The 18,766-nt window shown below is 37.5% G+C and overlaps 1 protein-coding gene across 3 annotated transcripts in view; it reads right to left on the bottom strand.

The window, feature by feature from the left end:
• Positions 1 to 18,766, bottom strand: part of CCDC197 (coiled-coil domain containing 197) — a 580,999-nt gene that overhangs the window by 423,628 nt on the left and 138,605 nt on the right. For all 3 annotated transcript variants that reach the window (XM_044074581.1, XM_044074582.1, XM_044074583.1), the window contains one exon: positions 14,987 to 15,032. In XM_044074581.1, the coding sequence (XP_043930516.1) occupies positions 14,987 to 15,032 (46 nt within the window). The remainder of the gene's footprint in view (positions 1 to 14,986; positions 15,033 to 18,766) is intronic.

The following is an 18,766-nucleotide window of genomic DNA, read 5'->3' as shown; positions in this document are numbered from 1 at the left end:
GGCTATGAACAAGTGTAGTGTTTAATGTTGTTGCTTTACTACCACAATGTAAATAATAATTGTGTATACTGCTTGTACATTCCTAAAGTTATAAAGACTGTGTATGTAGTCAGCTTGATATATTACACCTTGGATAACTATATGTGTTCTGAAGTGTTGTATCTTTTTGAGATTTTCTCTCTGGGCCTCCACTGAACAAAGGGTTTTGCATGGCCTAGTCAGACTTTCCCAGGAAACAAATGCAAATAAATACATAACAAAAATATTGGATACAGACGAGGCATAATTATGGATTAAGGAATGTTTATAGAGGAAAAATGGTTAAAGTAAAGGGATTCAGTATGCTATATAACTTGTTTCTGGGGACATCTCCATTTTAACATATTTTAGTTCTTAATTTATATACATTTTACTTTATTTTTATATTATTTATTATACCTGGCCTATTTTTCTATGATGCCAGACTGAGCAGTTTTGTTCTGTTTACTGTATTCTTCTTTCAGTTGCATGAATATGTTATAAACAGTCATAGAAACCAGACTGCACCAGTGGTATGTAAGGGCACAGCCCTGACTACAGTGCAGGGAACTGCTTTGATTAGTGGATGATTCTCTTATTGGCACATAGACGGGAGGATAGGCATGCCCATTCCAGGGGAAGGGTGCAGTGGGATTAATAATTTCAATATGTGCCCTTGAAGAAGGAGTGAAGTTGAGTTGGCATTCCAAGACACTTTATGGTGATGTGTTTCATAAATGAGTGGGTGAGACTGCTTACTTGTATAAGGAAGGCATAGTGGATCCCAACAGTGCTGTGGATAGATCAGTCACCCACCTGGGGGGTGGGGTTAGGTCAATTCAAAAAGGTCTCACTTCCAGAATGCCAAGATACTGGCAATAGTGCAAACACCTTGAGGTTTGCCAGAATAGTGGACCCCCTGGACAACTTTTAAACTGGTGAATCCAAAAGACTGAGGTCATCAGTGTTAGGGGATAGATGGGCAAGGTGCAAATACAAGGCCTGATTTTTGTCAGGACAAGGGGAAAAAGCATAGGAAAAAAAACAGTTAATGAACCTCTACTCTTTTTGCTAAGTGTTGTGGGATCATTTACATCTTGCTGAGCTCCTACCAGCAAAGGCAGAAGGAACTTTGATTTAACATGTTATCCAAAGGATGACACACAAAGGAATGCAGAGCCCTGTTATGCTGCATTGTAGTGCCTTGTAGAAGGTCCCCACCTATGTGTGAGGGAGGGCTCAGAATTTGGATGCTTTCAAGCTGCACAGCCAGCATTCCACAATTTCACAGGGGAGGTCTCAAGGGTCATTATGCTTTGTCTTGAAATACTGTCAGAGCTATGGGGAAAATGCAGAGAGGTCACAGGCCAGTCAATTAATGAATTAATTAGCCTTTTTATCCCCAAATGAAGACTAATATCTTTCCCAGGACAGTGAGGGAAGAGACCATTCTCTAACCCTAGTTTCAAGGGAGAATGGGTTATATTTGCAAATATTTTAAGAGTTAAGCCTGTAATGAGAAAACATCAGGGTACAGGGAACAGAATGCTGTCACCTAGGGAAGTGATTACTGAATGTAGTCCTGACCTAGAAAGGCCTGCACAGACCCTGATGCTGGCATCACTTATGATCCCTGAGGGTGTTCTTCTGCACCCATAACAACAGATCTCATCACATATCAATGAGTTGGAGGATATCCAATATCTAGGTCTGTGCAGTGATCTTTACAGTTGTGGGTGAACACAGCAGTGAATGTTTGACCCTGGACAGAAACTTCTGAGGGACTTGGAAGTAGGCCTGGGGAGAACACTCCCCATTCCTGTGTGCAATCAAACAGCCTGTACTGGGGGAGTAGATGGTTCTCTCCATAGTAAAATGATGGTTACAAAAGTGCTCAAGATGCTTAGCTGTGAATGGTATAAGCACTCTGAGATACACCCCCAAGGTAGTTTGCACCAGGAATGCTCCTCCTATCTGCCTCTGACTGTTTGCCAGCGACATGTGGAACTTTGAACTCATTGCTCAAGATGAAAAAACATGGGGTGGCATATATAATGTTATAAGATCCCCCTACTTCCAGCTAGAGGAACTTGGCACTTCTAACCTAGTCCTAGTGGAAACCAAACACGTTATACATATTTGACTTTTTGTCTGTATGTATCTATTCCTGCATATCCAGAATAAAGACTAATATACCATTATGACAGCTTGAGACACATGAAGGATCCGCTATCTGTATGGCAGTTCAGTATACCATAATGACTGCGCCTGCTAGGCCTCACTGATCATTATTCTTATTTATCCTGTAGCCATACATACAAAATAAATATGGTTAAGAAAATATTTAAGCAGAGTTGCCTTAATGCAATATTTTTTTTTACACTCATATAATGAAAGTCTGCATTTGGCCTAATTATAACTGATGAGGGTAGGAAACCTATAGCCTGCTAAAAGTCTTAAAGTCTTAGATAAAGAATAGGTTTAACTGCAGAAAGATTTTCCTTGTCTTTATCCCGACTACATATTCATCAGCCCACCCATTCTCCATGGTACGGCATGAGCCTATTGAGGGAGGCTACAATCCAGGTGGCTATCATTCGATTTTTTTTTTTTTTGTTGGGTACATGCCTTATCTCTGGTGGCTGATGTGTGCATCTGTTTCACTGTAGAGGCCTACAATGCCCTTCCCATGCATGCATGCAATTCTATATATATGATAATGATGAATCAAATGCATAGAAAGAATAACCAGCAAGGCAGGATAAAAAAAGCCAATTTTTTTTTTATTTGTGTATTAAGAGCTTTTGTCTAAAATTATAGACTTCGTCAGAATACATTACTTACATTAGTGTCAGCCATTTTATAACCAGTTCATGTCATATGACTTGCTGAGTCAAAATCTTAAAAAGACAGTACACTAAACACTTTTGTATAAACCAAGGCTAAAACGTTGAAAAATGCAACTGACCAGTTACAAATATATCTATGTAATTAATGACCACATACTGAACCAACCAGGAAATATGCATGTCTATGAAAGAGGTGGAGAGAAAAGAGGTCACATCACACAACTCCTCTAGGTCTGTCTGTCCAGGAGGAGGGAGGGAGGGACGAAGAAGAAAGGCGAGAAGAAGACAACTAACATGGGTTCATTCTTGCTGGATGGGACAGACCTATTATGTTGGAAAAAAAAAAAAGACAGGTAGATCAATTTTTTGATTTTTGTTTTTGACGAGACCTTAGGCAAAAAAAGGGACGGGTTTAGTTAAAGGATACTCTCTGTCTATGAAACAAAATATATAAGGACGACAGAGCTGAGTGCTTGAAGCCTGAAACTTCTCTAGCTGATGTAATAGCTACAGAAAAAGAGTCTTCCATGATAATAAGGGGAAGATCAAAGAAAGCAAGACTAAAATTAGGTCCCAAAGAGAAGGAGGATTTCTTATAGGAGGTCTGAGAAAAAAATACCCACATGATAGTTAGAAAATAGCTGCAACTGAACTTTAATGTAGAGGAGATGAACCTGCATGGAAAGAGTTCAGCTAGAAAATCAGGACTAATTGGATGGAAGCAGTGAAAGGATCTAAAATAAATCTTCCAGTGGAATTTATGGGAAGCTATCAGAATATCTCTCTAAGAGTGAGATATAATTGAGGAAGCCTGGCTAAGGTTGGAACTGGGAACCAAGCAGAGGTTCAGAGAGGGGGGGGGATGAAACTGACCCCGACTGATGGATCAAAAAAGATGGAACTAGGTCCAGATTCCACGGTCGCTCAAAAAGCGAGGATCAATGAGGCCTTCTCTGATAGCTTTCTGTATATCAGAGGAGATTAGTGTGTGGGGGAAATGCATACAGAAGTCCCGGGGCCAAACTTGGACTAATTCTGTTTGCACTTGCTGTTTTGGGAAGAGTATAAAAGATCGCAAAAAAGGCTGACCCACTCTCCTCTTTTCTCTTCTCAGGAGACTCAGAGAGAGTGAGGTATGGCTCTGCTCAGCTGGCTCTGCTCAACTTGATTCTTTGGGGATGTCGTTGCTATGTGAAACCTAGAAGAAGAGAAGAGAAGATTGCCACAGTCTGAGCTCTTGTCTGCTTCACAGGGTAGGGGTATGACCCGGTTGTTTGTTTGTGTTTGTACACTACAGACAGACATATTGTTTGGATTTTTGCAATCGCTCCCAAGGGAAGAGAGTCTTGAAGGGCTTGTAACGCTAAAAGCACTGCTCTCATCTCATGCAGCATTAGTTTGGTTGCCATGTGCCCTGGACGTCCCTACTTTGATAATGCCCCCACCCGATCGGAGGCATCCATTGTCAGGAGTAGCAACCGGAGGAGGGTGGAACAAAGGGTCTTCCCAACAAGAGCTGAGGGGAAGACATCCACCACATGAGATGATTTTGCGCGCTTGTGTGATCATAATGGTGTGAGACATTGGAAGTTGATGGAAAGAGAGGTATGGCGCTTGCCATATTCCCCAACACTTTCAGAACTAACCTGGCTTTGATTCTGTTGTTGTTGAAAGATACCAGTTTGTTCTCTGATCTGTCTGATGTGTTAGATGTGTTAGTCTTGTAGATGTTATTAGTATCTAGGTCTGCTTGTAATAGGTGTAGAAGGGTACAAAAAAAACTTTCAAAACAGATTTTGAAAAATTTTTAGCTTTTGACAAAAGCGAAAAGTGTAATCTGGCCATCAGAAGGAGAGAGGAGATGTGGGTGGGAGCTGTGAGTCAGTCGCCCAAATATGGAACACCTGGAATCCTTGTGTCTCTCAGGTGGCTACTACTGCCATGCATTTGCTTGGTAAACACAGGGGGGGTGGTGGAGACCAAAGGGGCAGGCCCTGAACTGAAAATTGCAGATGTGACCATCGAAATCTGTTTTCTGACTGATCTGTTCAAGACACTGAGATCCAAAATTGGTCTCCAGTCCAACATCTGGAAGGGATTTTTTGACTGATTTGGAATGGGCACCTCACCAAAGGCCACACCTGTCCCTCGGCTCTGCGCTCGCCATCAGCCCCGAAGAAGAAAGGCGCATGGAGGAGTACAGGTAAAGAAGGATCAGCTAGCTCCTTAGTGGTGGCAGCTACCACCCACCATAGCCACAGAAAAAACCTTTGTTAAGAACTGTTTGTCTGCTGGTGCTGTTATGAACTTGGAGGGTCTCCTGGGAGTGGGGTCCACTGAATCAGAAGGAGGTGGAGGGCGAGCCAAAGCGCCTCAAGATACACATCGAAAAGGATGAAAATCCCAGGGGGTCCTGAGAGGCTGGCTCTCTGCAGTCCGGGATGAGGGGCACGGGAGGGGGAGGAGGGAGCCGACTGTGGAGTAGCCAGGCTCTAACACACACTCCGCATGACCTGAATGCACCCCTGTCATCACAGTCTCGGCGACCGCCCCCGGCTCCGAAGAGAAAGAGAGAGAGGAGGATTGATGATGGAGGGGGCAGGCATTACTGATGAGTCGGGCTCTGAAGCATCTGGGCCAGTGCCGGTCATGATCCGACAGCCTCGGTGACCTAGAGGAGTGAGATCTTGGAGATGGTGACCTGGACCTCTCTTCCTAGCGACTCCGGGGTCTGGTCCCCGACCACCCGAGAACTTACACTACCTACCGCCGGCGGCGGCGGAGAGCCAGAAACTGTGGACTGAGACTTCTATCGCTCCAGCCGGCCGATGGGAAGGCAGTTGAGAAAACCTAGGTCTCGGCTCATCTGGCTTGAGTAACCTCCTTATATCAATTTATTTTTTCTTTCAGTCCAAAAGGTCAGACACAGGCCTAGAAGTGTGTGAGCCGTCTGTCAACATTTTCTGACAGCACGCATCACACTTCTTGAATCGAAGACCTTTGCTTCTTTAGACATTTAAAACAGGTGTAAACAAACACACACACAAACACACTAATTACACCCTGTCAAGTTAAATTATAATAAAACCACTAACTAGAAGAACCTAAAGTTCTTGAGGGAAAAAGGGAATTTTTTTTAGGGGGATAAAATTTTCTAAACTAAAGGAAATAAGAAAAATATTAAAATTAAAGGTGGCATTGTGGGATAGGGGAGCCTCGAGATCCAGCAAGAATGAAGGCGAGATAGACAACTTAACATCTACAGTTAATCGACTGTAATTATTCTAAACAATGCAGCGTCTAAACCATATTTGCTCTTTTTCTTAAAAAGTAAAAACTACAAGTTAAACCTAGTCAAGCTAGAGTTTTCACTATGTGATACCTTAAACCTCCTGTAAATGACCCAATATATGCAAATGACCCAATAAAGACTTCAAGTGTTTCAGGTATATGGCTTCTGAATATCCATGACTTTTCTTTTTTTTTTTCTTTTTACGTCTTTATGGATATATTCAGGGCAATAAAGCCAAACTGCACTAACTGCTGACATGCACATTTCGGGCTTCTTATGACCTTGTCAGCACAGCACAAGTGGATTGCTTGGATATACTTTAGAAACACAGGGTCTTTAAACCCAGCTGATGCCCATAACCATTAAGGTGTCTGCAAAAATCCCAACAAACATCCAAACCAACAGTACAAAGGCCACACAGACAAACCAAATTAATAAAAACTACTAGAAAAACCTAGCCAAGTACAGTTTTTACTGTGTGATACTTTTAATAGAGGCCCATGGGACATTCAGTCCTATCAATAGAGTTTGTAGTGATGTTGGGGAAGTGATGTTAAACTTGAGTTGGAAATTAGGGAGGCTAAGTGGCAGTTTAGACTGAACGCCTGCTGCAAACCTGGGTTGAATGATTTTGTTTCAATATCTCCCTTTTTGAAACAGAGGGCTACAGAAACATGAGTTGTTTACATTCAAGAGTTTTTACTGATGTCTGTTACTACTAACAGTTTGTGTCGTTCTTTTTGTGTATGTATTATATTTGAAATGTTTTTTAACTAATACTATATGTAGTGTTTTTTAATGATTGTAACTTTAATAAAAGTAAAAGAAATGTAGCTTAGCTTTGGGCTACTTTTTATTTCTGGTGTAATTAATTGAATGACTGATTATTACCTTGAGTATATAAATCACAATTTAGCTCAATTGGTTTAACTCTGAAGAAGCCATTTGAATTTTATGGCGAAAGTGCTCAGTCTAATGGTGCTGTATTAAACTGTTTGCTACAACATTACTGCCTTGGTGGCTCGAGTTTTTATTTTTTAGTGTTTTTCTTAGTTTATTAGCCTTGTGGCTGTTGTGTCATTTTCATTTGCAAGTATAAACCATAAGGCACAACAGGATGCATTTCTGCCTGAATCAAACAGTTGCTCAGATATACATAAATATGAATCTCTATCATCCTTAACTGGGGAATACTGGGCCTAGTAATATTTATTTATTTACTTACATTTGTTTACCGGGAAGTTCTGACTGGACACAGGTCCTTTTTCAGTGAAGGCCCGGGGAGAAAAGCTCCACAGAAAGAAATATAGAAAAAAAAAAAAAAAAGGAGTACATGAAGAACAATGAAATACAAGCAGTAGTGAAAGTAAAGTAATCACACACATCTAAAATGTACAAGTTACAAGCAGAATTATTGAGAACATAATAGTCAATGATACAATGTATAGCATTAAATATACAAATAAAAAAGACATAGTTTACAAATAAAAAATGACATATAGTAGTTGTCGGTAGTACTCCAGCTGGGAGTTAGATGCAGTAAGGCAGATTAGTAATAAATTCATTGAGTTGAAACAGATTAGCATATGATCTGAAACGGTATATAAAGCAGAATGTTAATCCAGATGGTGGGAAGAGCTGGGAGGAGTTAAGGGGTTAGTCTGGATGAAGGTAGGGGTAGAGAGGTGACAAGGAGAATGTAGGATGTGTTTTTTTCAGTAGGATAGGAGTGAGGTAGTTGATGAAGATATATCGAGTAGTAATGGGGAGGGAGGAGGTAAAGTGAGTGAGTAATATGACAGAGTCATGATGCTTTAGACAGGCTAAACAGTAAGGAGGTGACTTTAAAGTGGTACACCCCCACTAAAAATAACCCTCAAACATGTAGGTAACTGGCTATGAGCTTTAAAATTACAATGCATCGGTAAGCACCATGCAAACTCATTTTGACCATCAGTGCAATCTGCTTCAAAAGGGGGGACAATTTCTGTAGAGTTAACATTTTATTTTTTTGTTTTTATAAAGCTGCCTATGTTTGACAAGTCCAGAATCATCAATACTATTTTTAGAATTAGAAAAATGTGGAATAAAATATAATTTCCTTATTTTTGAGGATGAGCGGCTTAAAATGATTTTTGCCAAGTAACTGCTCATCCAGAGAAACTGGATCTTATAAGGCTTAGGTAATATGTCAGTACAATATGTATAGCAATAGCATATTCTCACCTTTCAAACACATTCACACAACACTGTATGTAGATTACCTTGCAGATAGCATCTCTGACCACTTTTTGATATTAATAGATCCCTACACTCAAATCAGTTTCAGTTTTGTCAACCAATCTGGTCTAAAAATCAACTTCACCAAAATGCAAATAATGTTTTGGGTACCTCTAAACATATTAAACACTTCAAAAAAATGTTACATGACAATATCTTCTGAGGATTACAAAGAAAATGATAAATCCTACAGATATTTTCCTCTGTTATGTACCTCTTCAAATGACTCACCCAACTTGAATGGCCCAAAAGATTTTTAACTAATAAAATCACAACTAAGTTCCTTAAGGTATCTGAATAATTGAGAAACCTTTCATTATATTCTTGACTTACGAGATCTTCACCTTCACAGAACTGCTAACACTGCAAATATGTGGACCACAGATTTCAGTCTTTATCTTTATGCATATATATTTCAAGCTTAATAGCCTATTTTAGACCTTCAAAAATCTTGCCACCTATAAGAGTAGAATCATAAACCTTGTTACCTACCCAATCACCCATTTGTTTTTTCAAAGTTATTAAACTACAGGCATACCTTACTGTAATTGCAAATGCACTCCAATATAAGCCAGATCAACCACAAAAAGACCTTTATTTTAATTTAGTATTAAAACTTGAAGTCCTCACAAACCTAGTGTGTAGTGTCAGTCATTAAGGTTTTATTTCAAATCCTAAGTTCATGACCAGTCTATCATTATGTACACACCAGTACATCAGGATTAAATCTCCCCTTATCAACCAAAATTAACAGAAAATAAAGTCTTACTAATCTTTTCATACAGTTGAGACCCTTTCGTTGTGCAATCTCTCGTGCATAGCACTTCTGGATACTTTGTAACCATTTCACTTGAGTATGGTATAAGAAAAACATGCAGTATAGTATTCAAAATGAAGCCTCAGCATGGTTTCATAGAGAGGAATTAAGACAGATACATCTCTGCTTACAATTGAGTGGAGAATGCCTTTTATTACTGAATACCATCACCTAATAACAGCTCTTAGATTATCTTCAAAGGTAAGGTCACAGCCAATTAACATCATTAACTCTGTTACAGTTATCACACTTTTCAAGACAGAACTATTCAAAACATAGGGATGGTTAAAACTGTTAGAACCAAAATGAATAATTTTTGTTTTATTAGAATTAAAATCAATGCAACTTGCTTGAGACCAATGCTGTAAAACATCCAGAAAGCCTTGTAAGCTAAATTGATCATGCACAGATGTCACTATACCACCTACTTTAGAATGAATCATTGGCAAATTTACTGACCCAAATTCTGCCACTAGATAGAAAAGCAGATATAAAAATATAGAACAAACAAAGTCCCAAAATGAACCACATGTGGCACTCCCACTTTCAAATTCTTATTATGAAAATAAGCACTCTTTATTCTAAACCTAAAACTTCTGCCTTTCAATAATTCCCCCACATATCTAACAAGATAAAATTAAAAATAAGCCCTTTTCATCATAGCCAGTATTTGATCATGACAAATGGAATCAAATGCTTTCGGAAGGTCCAAATATGCTATAACAACTGATATATCGGAAATGTTTGGTGTCTAATCCATGCATCCCTTTGCTATGAAAAAGCTTCATTTGCATATCAAATAGTACAACATCTTAGTCACCTTTTAAATCAAGTTTTGAGGATTGGAAGAGTAATTACGACTTCAACTCTGGTGCATGGTTCACTTTTCTGGGGGCAGCTAATACACTGACATATTTATTAGGTTTCTAATAGATTTGTGATGACCCACCACTGCCAACCAGTATAGGACATGGGTATCCCACCTCTGGGCCAGTAATCAAAGAGCCTCAGTCCTCACCACTGCCAACTGTGGGGGAACGTTCACTGGGAGGATAACGGGTACACACACAGTATTTCCAGATGCAGCTCTCTGCATCAAGTGCAATTAAACACAATTTCCCTTAAGCTCACACAGGGAGCACAGTTAGTCCTGGGCTAGTTTCTCTATCTCCAGATCCCCAATAAGACTCCTCACTGGCGCAGCTATAGAGTAGAGATCTTAGCCGAGTGTCCAAGCCAAGGCCTCCAGCACCCTTCCTGTCCAACCAGTGTTTGTGTCCCTGCCCAAGTAGCTGACATACACAGTCTTTGAGATTTGATTTATACACACGCACACATGCACACACACACACACACACACACACACACACACACACACACACACACACACCTGGGAAAGGCTGGCACAGGATTACAAGCTATGCTGCCTTCTATGATTGCCACCAGATACTCCTGTCAGCTACCTTAAGGCTCTTCCATGTGTACCCAATATACTGAGTGAAATTAATATTAATACAAATGGTAGTTTGACCAAAAGCAATGCTATTAGGAGTGGCCCACACAGCGTCACCAAATAAATATACAAGTACTCTCAAAATTTAAATATCTCTACAAAGATCAGCCACAATGAAAGGTTTACATATATTTAATAATAAATGATAAAAGAACAAGAGACTAGTAAGTATATATTCACAGTGACAGAGTTCAAAACACAAGAAATATTTAAAATAACACTGCAGGACAGACTTGGATAAATAAAGAAAAAGAATATCTAAACTAAGCTTCACTATATTCTTAACTGTATCTAAGAGAAATACTATACCCTAATAACTCACTTAATAGAGCAAGGCAGATTATGTGGTAAATGGTTCTTCTTGTTGTCAGGCCCAAGACAGAATACAGAATGCTCTGTCTTACTAAGAGACTTCTCAAAATAATATCTAAAATATTACTGCTGGAATAGCTTGCAGAATGACATTGCTTCTTGTCATCTGACTTCTCATTCCAATGCAAAACCCACATTACTGGCAGCTGGAAGTATTTAGCACCTACTCATAAGAATATACATACAAGGGCTTTTGCTCGGATATTTGGCAGGTGCTGGAAGTTATAAAACAATTGCATTCCTCCATGCTTCCAGTGTAGTGATTACTTCACACCAAAGACAATACCGAAAGGTTCTTAGTACAGACTTTGTGTCTCTAGCTGCCTTGAAACCTGTGCAATAGCATCTTTATGGCCTAGCTTATAAAGTGATTTAATTTCAGATATTTTTCTAAAGTTTGCTAGACCGAGGTTAACCCTCCTCCTTTGAAACATATACATTTAAACAATTACAATAGTGCATGTACATTTCTGTTCTCTGCAGTAGGTACTCTGTGGATACAGTCCATACTCAAGCACTTTACAAAATACCTTTTCAGCACACACATCTGTACAAATCAGTTTGATAAACACATGAAATACAGTTCTAATACATTTATAACACCAGCATCTTGTATGAATCAGTTTGATATTTACAGATGATATACAATTATTTACAAAATTCCAGCTAGCTGTGCTGGCAGTACCTCCTTTCATCACAACACATACAAGTCTTTTGGGTTGCTTTAGGTAGGCTACTTTAACTCATTCTAGTAAATGTCTATGAAACTATGAATGCTGGAGGAATTTGAGAAGCTATCATTGTTAACTGGTTCTGAAGTGATGTTTCTCCTCACTTTCTTCCGTGAACCAGCACTTGATTAAAATTACAGCTTGCCTCTGTCTACAATGGCCATTTCTGGACTTCTTTTCTGCTCCTTGAAGATGACACTCGTTCAAGGCAGGTCAGATGGACATTTGAGTACTGGTGGTCAGTTTAAAGTAGCTGCTTTGGCACCCAAAGATGAAGAATTGTTGTGGGGCTGCTGTAAAGATGAAATAGCTTATCACAGGAGGACTTTCTGAGATAAAACTCACTAATATGAGAATACAGAGTGCATTCAGAGGAAATGGTTGGGTTATCTCCATTATCACAAAAACTACTTCAGAATTAAGCAAAATAAATTACTAAACTTTATTTTCTACCTTAAAGGTACAGGCAAGGTTTACCCTTTGGTCTATTTGTTTTTTTTTTTTTTGAAAAAAAATTATTTTCTAGGTTTGAAAAGTAGCTATGGATGGCTACAGCATATAGTTTAAAAAGAAGAATGAGTTAAAGGTCATTGTTGAACTGTGCTGCAATACTTCGGTACAAAGCACTAAGAGTCATTACCCATTAATAACGGTTGAGGTGCCCTAAATTTGGCTAAACCATTACAGGGTGAATGTGCAATGATCTGCTTAGTTAGAATCATCGTAAGGAGTGAGAGCACCATGGGATAAGGGCTTTGTTTTAGTTTTTGGATGAATGTAAAGTTCAGGTGTTGGTATGATGGTTAAGATATTTACCTAAGAGACACAAAGCACAGAGTTTGATTCTCACCTTTGTAAGGGAAACTGGTTAGACTTGGCCCACAAGGGCAGCTAACCTAGCACTTACCTATGAACCTATGAACAGCCTGATGAGAAACTATGCATGAAAATGAGTGTTTAGTAGTTTATTGCTTACTAAAGAAGTATTCAATGCTTCCTCAGAGATTTTTGCTAAAGCTGGGAAAATGTACAGAGTAATATTAACCCATCACTTTGTTGTATATGTGATATGAGAAGTGAGAAATTATAGAGTTTGTTGATTACATTTATGCTATGATTAGTTCTTCTCTTCTGGTGTTCTGGTAGATTTCAATAACTGTTGCCAGATGTTTGAGTTACAAATTTGACTCTTTACAAACAGAACTAGTTTGTTCTCAAGAAGCAGAGAATACATTGATTTGATAATACAGAATATGTAATCTTCTGCTGAGATCCTTGGAATTGATAAGATTTCCTTATTTTTCTTGGATACATTCTTATGAGAGAACCAGAATATTTTTCTAGATTATAGTTAATGGAAGGAGATTAAATAAATTCATATAAATGCACCTTGAGCATTTTACCACATTACTTCAAAACTGCTTGCATATATAGGTCTATATTTCAATCTAGACAACAGATAAGCCCCAAATGCGCAACATCCAGTTAAAAAAAAACAAAAACAAAAAAAAAACTATATACATATATATATATATATATATATATATATATATATATATATATATATACACACACACATATATATAGATATATATATATATACACACACACACATATATATATATATATATATATATATATATATATATATCTATATATATATACACACACACACATATACATATATATATATATATATATATGTATATGACCTATACTGAAGGAGCTGCAGGAATTTCTGGCAAGTACTGGTTGTGTACTACATGCGACAACAATCTCCCGTATTCTCCATATGTGTGGACTATGTAGTAGGGTTGCAAGATGGAAGCCTTTTCTTACACAGAAAAACATCCAGGCTCAGCTAAAATTTGCAAAACAATACATCAAGTCTCCAAAATCATGTGGGAAAATGTGTTATGGTCTGATGAGACCAAGGCTGAACTTTCTGGCCACAATTCTAAAAGGTACGTTTGGCACAAAAACAACACTTCGCATCACCAAAAGAACACCATTCCCACGGTGAAGCATGGTGGTGGTAGTATCAATGCTTTGGGGTTGCTTTTCTTCAGCTGGAACTGGGATTTTAGTCAAAGTGGAGGGAATTATGATATAGTAAGGATATGATTGATTCTAGAGAGAATTTTACTGTTTTTTAAGAATAATTCTGTAGCAGAAGAAAATAAAATTATACTTCTAATTCCCAGCAATCTGTAGAGAAGACTGAAAGGGTTTGACTACATCATTCCACTTCACTTCAGAAATGGGAATAAACTAAAAGCAACCAGAGTTCTAGACTAACACAGAATCACCTACATCATCTATTACTTCTGCCCAGAGTTGTGGAATCTTTCCCCTGTTACTGTGACTCCAGTTTCCCTTTTCTGTATTAACTATCTTGTCACTCTCCACATGTCTGTCTTCGTACTTCAGAATTTTTTTTCTCTTTCTTTTTTTCTGTTGCAATTTGGTTTATTAAAAATTATTGAATATTACTTCAAACATGGCCGATGTTAATGGAATGCAGTATGTGAAGAAAGAGAACCAAGTGTTATCATATGGTATACAAAAGAAAATACACTGGTTTTGACTACAGTAAGCCTACATTTCTGTGTAGCAGGTTATTGCTCCTAAAGAAAATGAAGTGGATAGTGGATATTTTAATCAGTCTAGGTACCTCATACTTTTAGTATAATTATTCTTCTAAAAAGGACATTCTATAACAAATTCTTCACACATATAGTGGGACCCTCTAAGGGTACTCTTGTCATATGCTGAACATAATACATCCTTTATTATCAGTTTATTATTCACCTTCTTTAAAAAATATAAAGTCTTCTTAGAAGATATCACAAAGGGATTATAGAGATCCCTGTGTAACACAAATATACCATTTTGAGAATGATTCATTTAGCTATGAACCTATGAAAATCAGAAACTTAGGGACATGAGTCGCAAACTAAACATTAAAAGACTAGAGAAGATATAATATTTACTTCAGGTCTGCAGCTTTTTAAAATTAGAAAATAGTGTCAATCAAAATTTGATAAAAATTCAAAACATAACATCGAAAATATAAATACTGAATAACACTGCTGTGCACAATTTTGAACATACCTCTCTAATAACTGGAATATGATTGATGTTTTCTTCTTCTTCATCTCTAAACAAAAAAATGAGAACTATCAGAGGAATTTTATATAACGGGCACAGTGACCAATGTTATATGGTGATGTTTTGTAAATTGTTATATTTCAGCCACAGCCTTTATTATTAAATTCATTAATTACTTTTCAGGACTGTACATACTCATTTTAAAATAGGGAAATATATGAACACTGTGTCCACTTGCCCAGTACATTTCACTGCTTATTCAATAACATTTACATACTAATTTACTAATAGCCTACATACTATGCATTACTAGAAAAACATATGCCTACCCAAGCATTACTGGACTGCCAGAATGTTTTTTGCCATATTCTGCTCAGGAAAACCATTTAGTGCATTTACCAGTTTTAAAATGGTACTTCCTCACATTGCAGTCAAATGTTATCTACCCTCTCCAGATTGTACCTCTTGTTTTGGCATACATGGATAGAGGTTATGTAGTACGTACAGCATTTCTGGACATGGCCAAGGCCTTTGGCACTATTCACCATGCAAAAATTATTGAGAGACTTGTAAATTTGAATATAAGAGCCTTATGTTGTGCAGCAGAGAGCTAGTTGGCTGTCTGTTAGAACTTCTGAGTTTAGCACCACAGGAGTCACTTTCGTAAACAAGGTTACCAGTGGTGTACTACAGGTCTCAGTGCTGGTCTCTATCCTATTTGGCATCTATTTCTCAGACTTTCAGGTCAAAATTCTTGGGCTATGGTTGCCTAAACATACAGGTAATTGTAAATTGAAAGTTATTTGACCTTCCACTGATTCACAATTACTTCAACATAGTTTAAGGATTGTTAACCGCTAGTGCAATAACAATGGTCTCCAACTAAATGTGAAAGAAATGTAGCATGGTTAATGTTGGTAAAAGAAGCATTTTGCCATACCATATAAGTGACACACCCCTCCTGTCAGATACTATTATCGGAGATCTATGCATTCTTTTGACAGGTTTTTATTTTTGACCATCATATGTAGTAGGTAGTTAAGAAAGCTTTCTATTTGCTTCATGTAATTTCCAAAGACATCTCCTCTAGATCCAAAAAAGTATTAATTCCTCTATTCTCTTACCTCATCAGACACATTATTGAATATAATGCCCCCCTTATGGCACATACTTGTTTAAACAAATCACTGAACTTAAGAGATCTCAGAGGTTCCAAACTACAAAAGATCAGTGGCCTCAAAAATCTTACCTATCAGGGCAGACAGGTAGCCGTCTCTGTGTAAGAGCAGGGTAAAGTCTAGTGATCAGAAATGCTAGGCAGGTAATAAGCAAACTTGTTTATTTAGAAAACACAAAGCTTTCAGGCCAATGCTGTTCCACAATGTGTTACATTGTTTCTGATCATTGGACTTTACTTTGCTCTTTATGAATATTTTGTGTCTGGAGTGACAGTTAACCTCAGAGCTGGTCCTAGCCTTGTCTTTGTACTCATGTTCTTATTGACTCCTCCATGGGGATCTGCTTATTGCCTTCTAAGCCATGAAAGATTTGATCTTTGAGTTTCTATTCCTTCACAGAACACACAGTTGCTTAAATACATGGTTTAAAGGGGCTAAACCCTCATCAACAGATAAGACATGTTGGTATGATAGATTAATATCCCAATGTATTTCCCATTTCCGGAACAAATTTCCACTACATGCCCAGCAGTGCTATACCCTTGACACTTAAGGTAAACCAGGATAACTGGATGAGATAACTGGATGAATGACCTGAAATTCTCCCCGGTCTATCTTATATTGCCCTTCTTAAGGCTGGATGGAACTGCTGAATACTGCGCTTCTAGTGGTCTGCAGACCTATTGCCTAGTACTTACATATGAACCTACATATAGTCTAAATAAAATGATAAACCCTTCTAATCCTGTCTCTTGCTACATAGCACACATGCTTTGTACTACAACACAAATGTAATACATCATAAAGTAAGAAATAAAATAAATCAAAGCAAATAAAGTTTCACACTCAACCTTGTGCTTCAGATAATTTTACTTCTTTTACATGTTTTGTCTTTTACTTTGAGTCTTGTGTGTTTTCACAAAGTAAATGCAGAAATAACACTAAAGTGTACTGGCTATTTTAACGAGACTGGAAAAATACAGTAAGTAAACAGTAAGCAAAGTATCTGCTTGTTAAAATGAAATTGTTGTATTGTTGTATACATGTTTGTACTTCAAGTATGTTTATAGGAAATTATTGTTTCTTAGTTATTTTAAAATAATAAAAAAAACAAGAGTAGCAAAGTTTGCCTCTTAAGACAGTATGCATATTTAAGAGCTCGTCTCCATCATGCTTCTCAACTGTCCAGATTCTCTCAATGTCCAGATTTTAGCCTCATATTTTTGGTCTGTTCCTCATAAAATCTGTGGTTTTCTGGAATTATTGGGATGATTTTATGATTAAAGTCACGAAATAATAATGTACATTTCAGTTTCAGACTTGCTATCCTTCAGAAAATGCATGCTAACAGTAATCCTGTTATTTCTAGCATTTTTATAAGTTTATAAGAGCAATATTTAAAATGTGTCCCTGTTTTTGGACCTTTGTCCCCATTATGTCAGGCTTTGTGCAGATTTCTTGCACTAAGAGGTATGGTTTTCATAACTGAGCATTCTATTATAAGGAAAATGTTAGAACTATTCACAATACAATACTGTTTAATAGGCAGGTTACATTAAAAAATCACAAGTCTGCCCCTTGAATTACACAGTTTAAATGGTGTGCATGTACTCTTGAGTCAACTACTACCATACAAATGCAGAAATAATTAAAGCAAATACTAGCAAGCCTGTCTCACAGTCTGTTATATAAAAACATATAGAATAGCAAAATATGAAAAAATCAGATGCCCAAACCTGAAGCACATCTTAAAGAGAGGCTGGTATATTAATGCACTTCCACAGCATTCACTATTACTTATGAATGGAGTCCGAGATCAAATTTTATGTCACTAACAAATGCGTCTGTATTTCTAAGCAATCAAAGACTCCACAGTGATCACTCCTTGATTCCAAAGCTCAGTTAACTCTTTGGCTGGCCTTGCTGACTGCTGAACTCTCAGTTTGATCTAAATCTGAACTGTGTCATGTTAAAGCATGATGTAGTAGTACTGTGACAGTGAAGCAGTCTGTAACTCATATCTTCAAAGTTAGAATGCATTCTCTTTAGTCTATAAAGTACCCTCTCCTGTACTATACCATAAAATTAAGTCATCTGATGTTTAAGTAGAATAAAACATGCTATGGAAATTGGACAATGCTGCAGTTAATTTAATTTTTCCTTAGAGCTCATGTCAGTGGATTCCATAATTCTGTTGTTAATCCTGACAGCAGGTAACCAGGCTATATTTAGATAGAGACATACAATATTATGGGTTTCTGATCATAGCAGACTCATTAAATGAGATATGGATTCAAGAAATTCACCTCAAGAGTAAACTTCTAGAGGTAAATGTATTTATTTATGGACATTTATTTACCGGGAAAGTCTGACTGGGCAGGAGCCCATTTTCAGTGGAGGCCAGGGGAGAAGATCTCCAAAGTATTACAAAGCAATTTAAGAATAATAATTTTACAATCTTAAAAAATAATACTCAAAACATCTACAGTTTAAATAACTATACCAAATTAGACATAATATGAAAACACTGGTTAAAGAATAAACACAAGTTATATGACAATTTGTATTTAGAGAAAGTTTAGCCAGTTTACAAAGAAGTTAGTAT

The sequence above is a fragment of the Protopterus annectens genome, chromosome 6.part0 (genome assembly GCF_019279795.1).
Source record: "Protopterus annectens isolate FY-2018-M chromosome 6.part0, PAN1.0, whole genome shotgun sequence".
Classification (NCBI taxonomy): domain Eukaryota; kingdom Metazoa; phylum Chordata; order Ceratodontiformes; family Protopteridae; genus Protopterus; species Protopterus annectens.
The sequence above is the reverse complement of the archived record's forward strand: the minus strand, read 5'-3'. Positions and strand labels throughout refer to the sequence as shown.